The sequence below is a fragment of the Buceros rhinoceros genome, unplaced genomic scaffold (assembly GCF_000710305.1).
Source record: "Buceros rhinoceros silvestris isolate BGI_N320 unplaced genomic scaffold, ASM71030v1 scaffold36156, whole genome shotgun sequence".
Classification (NCBI taxonomy): domain Eukaryota; kingdom Metazoa; phylum Chordata; class Aves; order Bucerotiformes; family Bucerotidae; genus Buceros; species Buceros rhinoceros.
In genome coordinates this window covers 438-9,952 of record NW_010417527.1, presented here as the reverse complement: position 1 = coordinate 9,952, position 9,515 = coordinate 438, and the positions used below count along the sequence as shown (strand labels likewise).

Genomic DNA, 9,515 nt, shown 5'->3' with positions numbered 1-9,515 from the left:
CCGCGTCACCGCCGCTCGCGTGTCCTCCCCCAGGAGGCAGCAGTACGTGGGGAAGCTCAAGTTCGCCTCCTTGGAGGCCTCGCAAGGTTCGAAGAAGCTCATCGTGGCCACCGAGAAGAATGTTGTGGCCGCCTTGAACTCCAGGAGCGGGGAGATCCGTGAGTGAAGCGGGGTCTTGCTGTGGGGACACGTCTGTGGCGCGGGGGTTAAGGTGTCAAATTGTGCTGCGTCTTCGTACTAATAAAGCAGTGCTGGCAGTACCGCTTTGTCAGTCCGAGGGCATTCAGCTGGCAGCTCAGAAGCCGTTGCTCAAGACAGGCTGTTCTCTGCGTAAACTTATTGCCGTGAAGAGGCTAGGTTTAACAATATGACAAGCAAGCAGCTTTCTCGTTCTCTCTTAACTCTGTTTCCTCCAGTGTGGCGCCATGTGGACAAGGGAACCCCCGAGGGAGCGATAGATGCGATGCTGATCCATGGCCAGGGTAAGGGTGGTGTGCTGCGCCTGGCAGTTGTTGTATGTGGGACCTCAAACGCCTGTTAGAGCACAAGCTGAACTTTGTTTTCCTAATTTCTCGGGCAGATGCTATCACTGTGTCCAATGCTGGACGGATTCTGCGTTCCTGGGAGACCAACATTGGCGGGTTGAACTGGGAGACGTCCCTGGACACTGGCAGGTAGGTTTTTGTGTTTGCACTGTCTCTCTCCCTTTGCAGTGCTGCTGTAGGAAGGAGAAAGGGGGTGCTGACCTCGACTGGCCTTGCGTTATGGACAAAGATTCCATAGGTGCAAAGATTCCAAAATAACATTTTTTTTCCTGGATGGATTTTCTCTTTAAACACAACATGTTCAACGTGCGTCTGGTCTGGGGGGTTTGGATTCCAGCCGAACACTCTCTGTAGAGGTCAGCCAGCACAGACACAGAGGGCTACAAACGGTACTGCAGGGCTGGTGTTAAGTGTCTGAAGACAGTCTTTAACAGGTGTTTTTTTTTCCTGGAGGATAATTTTCTCCCTCACTGTCTCTGCTCTCTGGCAGTTTCCAGATGGCTGGTTTGGTGGGGCTGCAGGACCTGGTGAAATACGTGGCGGTTCTGAAGAAAGCAGCCATCTCTCTCCACTACCTTTCCAACGGGCACCAGAAATGGGTGCAATACTTACCAGAAAGGTAGGACTATAAAGCAGAAGTTTAAGTTGCAGCGTTGTGGCAGGGAGCCTGTTGCCCAGGAGAGGAGAGGATGTGGGAACTGCCTCGTGCTTCTGAACGCAGTAACGTGAGACGACATTCTTGGCTGCGGCCTCTCTTGCAGTGAGAATACTCAGTACCAGCTGCTGTATTCCCACGGGACCGGAGTGATCCACGTGCTCGGAATCGTCCCCCAGAGCCACCTGAACGTTCTAACGTTCAGTGTAGAAGACGGAGAAGTGACAAACCAGGTAGCGCTCGGTTATGGATCCAGAACGCTGCATCGGCTGTGATCCAGTTCGCGCCACCTGAACGTTCTAACGTTCAGTGTAGAAGACGGAGAAGTGACAAACCAGGTAGCGCTCGGTTATGGATCCAGAACGCTGCATCGGCTGTTACCAGTTTCCAGCTGGGCGTTCTGTGGCTGTAGTGCAGACAAACTGCCCTCTCGCTGTGGTACTCCCTACGGGCCAGCAAGTGCATTTCGCTGCTGGAGGCCCCCAAAGCAAAACCGAATCATTCCTGCAGTCGCGGCAGCCTGGAAACCTCGGGCTGAGGGATAGTTTCTCCCAGGGTTATGGGTAAAAATAATTCTGACTTAAATTCTTGCTTGTGTCCGAGTTGTTTGTTTGGTGATTTTGTGTTGTTGACAGCTTTCTCTCTCTCTGTCTCGCCTGGCAGATCAGAGTAGCAGCCCCATGGCTGAAGAGCTTAACCAGTGCATGCGGCGTGGTGGGGGAGGCGGTGCTGGTGTGCGTGGACAGGGACACGCATTCGCTTTACGTTTGCTCCTTGGAGACGGAGCAGGAGATGAAGCAGATCCCGCTGCAGGTGAGAGGTGCTGGAAGCCCCTTGTACATAATTCATCATCCAGCTGGTTTGGGGCCCGGCTGAGCCCAGCAGTGTCGGGGATCTGCCGTCAGAAAAGTACAGAGTGATTGAAGAGGTGTCAGGGGGAGCACGATCCGTAAATTGAGGGAAGAGAGAGAAAACTTGGGGTGTGTCTCATCATTCCTCCTGGATGAACTTTGCTGCAGCGGGAGCCTCGCCCTCCTGCTTCTCCTGACGTGGTGAACCTCTTCATATCACTGCTGAGAGACGGAGATTAGTTTCAGCGATGAAGAAGTTCTCACGAGCACACATGCTTGTGTCCCTTTCACAGTCACTTGACCTGGAGTTCGCTGATGACTTCCAGCCCAGGATCCTGGCCACTCAGCCCAGTGTCGCCAGCGCCTCGCGGACTCAGTTCTTCCTGCAGCTGTCCCCGAGCCACTTCTCTCTGCTGCAGTACAAGCAGGGGCTGCTCAGCCACCTCCGGGACTTCCAGCAGGTAACCAAGAGACACGTCCCCAAGCGAGAGGGCTTAAAACTCTTTAAAAATCCCACCTCTGCAGTCAGCGTTGGGAACAAGCTGAGGAGCATCTCATTTCTTGGCTGCAACACTTAAACCGTTTGATTTCATCTGAGCAGCTGCTGACATAGTTCCAGGCTGGGGGTGGGTATGTTTTGTTGCTGACAGCTGTCAGCGTTGGGGTGGTTTCCTCGTTTGGAGGTGGATCGAGTGACGTGTGTGTGCGTGGCTGGTGCCGCAGCAGTACCTTCATTCGGCTGGTTGAGAGGTTTTGAAAGGCAAACGGGCTTTTGAAGGTTCCATAACACTGGTCATAGTGGCGCAAAAGCCTGCGGCAGGTCAACTGTTTCCATCTCCATAAGAAATATTTTCAGCCTTTAAAAAGATAAATTTATGTGGTGAAAAATGAAACTTCAGATTTGGCTGTGAAATATCACCTGGTTTTAATTCTAGTACAGCTTAATTTGCTGCACGGGTAGTTTTTTATGGGGTTTGGGGATTTTCTTGTTTGCTTTATGATTTCCTGCTATTTTTCCCCCTTTTCAGGCAGCTCTGGTGAGTTTTGCAACATCTGGGGAGAAAACGGTGGCTGCTGTGCTGACCTGCAGGAGCGAACTGGTGAGCGCAGTTGGCCTGTGCGACGGACTCGGCACAGCTCTAGTGTGGGTTTGTGTCGGGGGTGGGTTCCTCACGTGCTGTCCTTCAGCAGGCCCGGGGATGGGTAGTAACTCGAGGAAGATTTAATTACCTCCTCAGACGTACGAAGGCAGTAGTAATGCCAGACACTCAACCCCCTGATTTTTGTGGTGCTCTTCCTGGGTGTGGACTCTTACTGTTCTCTCTCATCCCCCTTTCAGAAAGCGGGCGGTTCCGAGGGCCTCCCTGCTGCACGGCCTCTGGAGCGTGCCCGGAAGCAGGTATGAAGTGTGCTCGTTCCCCAGAACTACACAAGTTCTTGACAGTCCAGTTGATTCCTTGGTGTGCAGGACTGGAATGGAAAAGGTGTTACACCACCTTTTTGGGGACTGTTGTTCTGCCACAGCTCTGTATATATAAGTTCAAAATACCGTGAGGCTACAGACCTTGCTGAGTGTGAGCTCCTCCTGCAGTATTTGCTGTGGCTTGTGTGTTTCACAGCTGTTTTCTGCCTGCTGTTGTAGGAATCCTTAACCTGCTCCAATCAAACCTACAATATTAACCTCTACCTGGTTGAAACTGGACAAAGATTGTTGGATACCACAATTACCTTTACCCTGGAGCAGAGCGGTGCCAAGCCACAGCAGGTGAGTGGGCAGCGATTGCTTCAGCCCGGTATTTCTCAGGCTTCAGAGCCCTCCTGCCCTGCTGTGGCGGGGTTGGTAGAGCCCTCCAGGCAAGGTGAAAAGCGGCCACGCGCTGCAGACAATCCCTCTCTTGCTCTTGTTTCACCCACGAGTTCAGTTTTCTCCAAGGAGGTGACGTGATCGTTAACTCCTTGCTCTTTTTTCCAGCTGTACATCCAGGTGTTCCTGAAGAAGGATGACTCTGTGGGCTACCGAGCCTTGGTGCAAACAGAAGACCACATGCTGATGTTCCTCCAGCAGCCAGGTAACTGGCACAGCCAGCCACCGGCCCTGTTTTTAACAGAGCACACCCTGTCACCGTAGGACAGGAAGAAGATTCCAGGTTGCTTAAAGTATTTGTCTTTTATGAAACAGCTAATTGCCAACATTAGGTAGATAGACGCAGGTTTGCGCTTCTCTAAGAACAGCGATTTGCATTTGAAGGGCCCACTGAGAGGTATTCCTGTACTGAGTGAGCCTATTCCAAGATACTGAGTTGATTTTTCCACTATTCTACTCGTTTTTCTTCCTAGGAAAGGTCGTGTGGAGCAGGGAGGAGTCCCTGGCAGAAGTGGTAAGCCTGGAGATGGTGGATCTGCCTCTGACGGGGGCACAGGCTGAGCTGGAGGGAGAATTTGGAAAGAAAGCAGGTAAACCATAGACTATAGAGAATGACCGGTGTGAGTTCGGTTTTCTTCCGGACTAAACGTATTTATTGTTTTCTTTTTCCTCGTGAGCTGAGAGTTAGGATTCAAATTCAAATCCGATGGCGGTTAAACCGAGCAGAAATAAACCCATTTCTGTCCGAGTGCAAAAGGCATGAGGGGTTTGAGTGTTGTGTTGTTGCACTCAAAAACCAGTCGGCAGCCGCAGGAGGGGTTTGGGCCATCTCTCTTGACCCTTGCTGGAAGACTTGTTTGCAATAGCTTTTGTTTGTGCTTTCTTTTGTTTTCCCTTGCTGTCCTGGACGCAGCCATTCAAGGTAACCTCAGCCTGCATGTGGTGTTTCTGGTTCTTCTGACAGATGCTTCCGCGTGGAACTCGGTCTCCCCTCTGCTTTCCTCAGCCGTGACGTATCGTTGAAGTCTGGTGTTTTGCTTATTTCGAGAAGCTAAATATAATCCTTGACTGGGCACAATGAAGGATTTTTTTTTACTTCAAGGGCTTCTCTTGTCTGAGTAAGGAGTGCAGAGGGAGAGAGACCTTGTAGGTGGGTGAGCTTTAGGTGGGTGTTTGCTGTGAGTGTTGCAGTGAGAAGGAAGGAATACAGAGGAGGAGGTTTGCTGCCAGTTACGAGGGCGTCTTGGAATGAGCTGTGCCGGTGTGGAGTGGGAAAGGGCTGGTAAATGCTAGAGTCTGTCACAGAAATGGTAACTGTGCCTGTGCTGTCCGGGAGTGGGAGCAGAGCATTGTCATCACTTCGAGCGTGGCAGCGGTTCTACGGGCCGAGAGCGTCACTGCAGTGATGGAGTGAGACGTGACGGTTTTTCCCTCTTGGTATCGCTGTCGGTCCGTTTGCAGATGGTTTGCTGGGGATGTTTCTGAAGCGACTGTCCTCCCAACTTATCCTGCTGCAAGCCTGGACCGCTCACCTCTGGAAAATGTTCTACGATGCCAGGAAACCCCGGAGCCAGATTAAAAATGAGATTAACATTGACAATTTGGCCAGAGATGAATTCAACCTCCAGAAAATGATGGTGATGGTCACTGCTTCGGGAAAGGTGAGGAAGCCGGGGGAGGAATCTGATCCTAGACTGTAGCAGAGCCTCAGCTCTGAATTCCCACCCTGGCTTTAGCCAGGCTTTGGGCAGAGTGTTGTGAGAAGAGGCACAAAATATTTTGTAGCGGCTTTGGAGAGGGACTAAGACTCTTCTCTCCTTGTCACGTCCCAAAGAAAGAAGCACTGCATGACTGAGAGAGATGCTTTGTTCTAAACTTTGGCTTTACTGCGTCTCTTTGCTCAGCTCTTCGGTATTGAGAGCAGTTCTGGCACCATCCTGTGGAAGCAGTATCTCAGGAACGTGAGACCCGGCTCCTCCTTTAAGCTGATGGTCCAAAGAACAACAGCCCATTTCCCCCACCCTCCACAGTGCACCTTGCTTGTGAAGGACAAGGTGAGTCCCTTTCCTCTGTCCCTCCATCGAGCCTGCTGAGCATGGAAACCTGCCCTTCGAAAGGGGAGAGAAAATACCCTCTTGGCTGGGGCCAGGAGGAGATGGAGAGCTGGAGGGAAGCAGATACACAGTGCTAAGAAGTTGAAGGATGCTCCTTTTGGAGCTGTTTATTGAGACAAAGGAAATGATATCATGCAGTTTCTTTGGTGTGCGTGGTAAGTCATGGGAGGTCTCTGTCAGCTGGTGGCACTGGTGTCCTTTCGCTAGCTGCTGGGTGCTCCCTGCTCTGCAGGGAGGGAGGAGGAGACACTGCTAGGTGTTGAGGCTGCCTCAGCGCGTGGCGTTTGGTTAAAGCCATGAACACCGTGTTGTGCCACGGTGTCATTTAGGTAGAGAAACGTGGGACAGAGTCTCTGTGTGTGCAGCCAGTGTTTTGAGGATGGAGTAGCTGAATCCTGGGCACGAATAGCTGACACCAGCCAGCAGCGGGTAGAAAACCATCTCTCTTTTCTGCCCTAGGAAACGTTTTGCATCTTGTTCGTTTTTCAGGAAACCAAAATGAGCTTTCTGTACGTCTTTAACCCCATCTTTGGGAAGAGGAGTCAGGTTGCTCCCCCTGTCTTGAAGCGACCAATCCTTCAAACACTGCTCCTGCCTATTATGGATCAGGACTATGCCAAAGTGCTGCTCTTGATTGATGATGAGTACAAGGTAAATTGCTTTGCTGGAGGAAGTTTTCTTCACGTTCTCGTTAATTCCCCTCCCTTTTGGAGCAAGATTTAAAAACAAATGCTGTCGAGTCACATTTCACACAGCTGTGAGGTTATTCCGGTAAGACAGACCTTATCCCCATAAACACGTTTGCAATAATCTTTCTGTGGTGCTTTATTTTCTTTTTTCTGTCTGTCGGTTTTTAACCCGTGTTTCGATTCTTCTTTTCCAGGTGACAGCTTTCCCAGCCACTAAAAACGTCCTTCGCCAGTTAGAGGAAATTGCCCATTCGATCTTTTTCTATCTCGTGGATGCCGAGCAGGGCAGACTCTCTGGCCGCAGGCTGAAAAAGGTACGGAGACGCATCCCAGCCCATGACATCCCTTTCCTAAACACCCTCTGGATAATGGTAGATCTCTTCATTTGGTTTACAGTGTTTTGCTCGGAATAGAAACAGTTCAGCCTCAAAATGTGCTGAAGAAACTTGAAAAATCCAAAGAGAAAGCTCCCAGCACCTTATTGGTGGAGATAGTGTCTTTTGAGGGCGAGATAAAACTTCCTGCCTCCTGCTTCTTGCTTGCAGGACCTGACCACAGAGGAGAGCTGGGAGGTGATCATACCCACCGAGGTCCAGAGGATAGTGACGGTGAAAGGGAAGAGGTCCAATGAGCACGTGCACTCCCAGGGCCGCGTGATGGGAGACCGCAGCGTCCTCTATAAGGTGCCAGCAGAACTTTTGGCCGGCTTTTTGTTGACCCATTTTCTCGCGGGAAGATCGTGGCACCGTTTCTAGGCGCTGCGTTGAGATGAACTGTCCTGTGGTGCCGGTTTTCTCTGGATGTGCGTCAGCGCCCGTAATGCTCTGCAGAAGATGCTGATTTGGGTGGAGGCTTCTTTTATAAAACGTTTTCATGCAGCAGTTCAGTCAGTCCGACATCTGCTGATGGGGAAACGGCTGCTTGATTTCTCCAGGGGATTAGTGCGGATAAAACACGTTGTTTATTACCTGCCCCGTCTCGATGAAGTGCAGATAAACGAGGTGTCTGTGGCACTGAAGTGGGGGTCTCAGTTGTTTGTTTTTTTCCTTTTTCTGTAGTCCCTGAACCCAAACCTGCTCGCTGTGGTGACAGAGAGCACGGATACGCATCACGAGCGCACTTTCATTGGGATCTACCTGATGGACGGAGTCACAGGCAGGATCATCCACTCATCGGTGCAGAAGAAAGCGAAGGGGCCTGTCCACATCGTTCATTCCGAGAACTGGGTGGTGGTAAGAAGCTGCTCTTACCTCGTTCTTTCGCTGAACCTGTACGGAGGAGACTTCCTGACCCTCCTCAGTGATTTCCTGCACTGCTGAATTACTGACCCTGCCTGCCCCATCTTCCTAAAAACCTTCTCTCGTTCCAGTATCAGTACTGGAACACCAAGGCGCGTCGGAATGAGTTCACTGTGCTGGAGCTGTATGAGGGGACGGAGCAGTACAACGCCACAGCCTTCAGCTCCCTCGACCGCCCGATTCTGCCTCAGGTCCTCCAGCAGTCTTACATCTTCCCCTCTGCTATCAGCGCCATGGAGGCCACCATCACCGAGCGCGGCATCACCAGCCGTCACTTGCTCGGTGAGTGCCTGCCGCTCGGTTCCGGGTGTGTTTCTGCTACCTGCGTGTGCCAGGCTGCCAAAACTCCTGCTGTGGGCTGCCCTGGGCTGCCAGCAAGTTCAAGGACAAGCACCAAGAGAGCATTTGTGTTAGAACATGCTGTCAGAAATGGCCGGTTTTAAGATGTGTTTCTTTTAATGCACAGTTGGGCTTCCCTCTGGGGCCATCCTCTCCCTCCCGAAGGCTCTGCTGGACCCTCGCCGCCCTGAGATCCCCACGGAGCAAAGCAGGTAACCACCCCCCCGGGCAGCTTGGCAGAGGGGTGGATTTTGTGGGCGATCTGGTGAAGTAGAAGAAGTTGTCCTGGGCAGACTGAGGGCAGTTCTGGCGTGAGGCGAGGTTGCTCTGTTCCCCGCCTGTGACAGTGGAACGGATGGCTCTGTAATGCAGCAGGTCTCATTAGCAGAACCAGCCTGTGGTCCTCACACAGCACCTGGCTGAGGTTTGTAGAATTACACTGACTTGTGACATTTCAAAGCCAAGAAGGAGGCTGCTGCAGTGTAGTGTGACCCAGCCACTGCCTTTGGTTTTCATCCTGCAGCACAAACGAATCTGCACTGGGACGAGCTGCCCGACTGGCTGTGTCAGGTCAGCTTGTGATAATCAGACGAGGAAAGGCAGGCGCTGTCCTCCGTGTGCGGTTTGATTGGGTTTTGATTTCTCTTTAAATGCCTTTCAGAGAAGAGAACCTCATTCCATACTCCCCCGATGTGCAGATCCACGCCGAGAGGTTTATCAACTACAACCAAACCATATCGCGGATGAGAGGGATTTATACAGCCCCCTCCGGCCTGGAGTCCACTTGTCTGGTGAGTGCGGGGCGGAGGATTCAGCCAGGGCCGTGGAGTTTGTGGGTAGAGCGGCATGATGCCATGGCTGCTGGCAGAGAGGTCTGTGACATCGGTAACACGGTCCTCACCCCTTAAACCTTCTTCTTTTGATCAGAACTATTGACCTGAGTCCACCTTTTCTAATGTGTCCGGTTTTATGCTCAAAGCTGTGTTACCAGCTCATGATCTCCTCTCTTCAGGTCGTTGCGTACGGCCTGGACATCTACCAGACCCGAGTGTACCCATCGAAGCAGTTCGACGTCCTGAAGGACGACTATGACTACGTGCTGATAAGCAGCGTCCTCTTCGGGCTGGTTTTTGCCACTATGATCACCAAGAGACTGGCTC

At 51.7% G+C, this 9,515-nt stretch overlaps 1 protein-coding gene across 1 annotated transcript; it reads left to right on the top strand.

Moving 5' to 3' along the window:
• Nucleotides 1–34: 34 nt before the first annotated feature.
• EMC1 (ER membrane protein complex subunit 1) lies at nt 35–9,511 on the top strand (the record flags this gene model as incomplete). Its single annotated transcript, XM_010138229.1, has 22 exons — nt 35–158; nt 417–482; nt 581–674; nt 1,036–1,164; nt 1,307–1,433; nt 1,864–2,013; nt 2,345–2,512; nt 3,080–3,151; nt 3,391–3,450; nt 3,694–3,816; nt 4,024–4,120; nt 4,389–4,505; nt 5,377–5,576; nt 5,820–5,969; nt 6,519–6,680; nt 6,913–7,032; nt 7,264–7,401; nt 7,777–7,950; nt 8,088–8,298; nt 8,483–8,567; nt 9,017–9,146; nt 9,368–9,511. Coding segments are annotated over 22 exons (2,841 nt in total), but the record flags the coding sequence as incomplete, so codon positions are not given.
• Nucleotides 9,512–9,515: the final 4 nt, after the last annotated feature.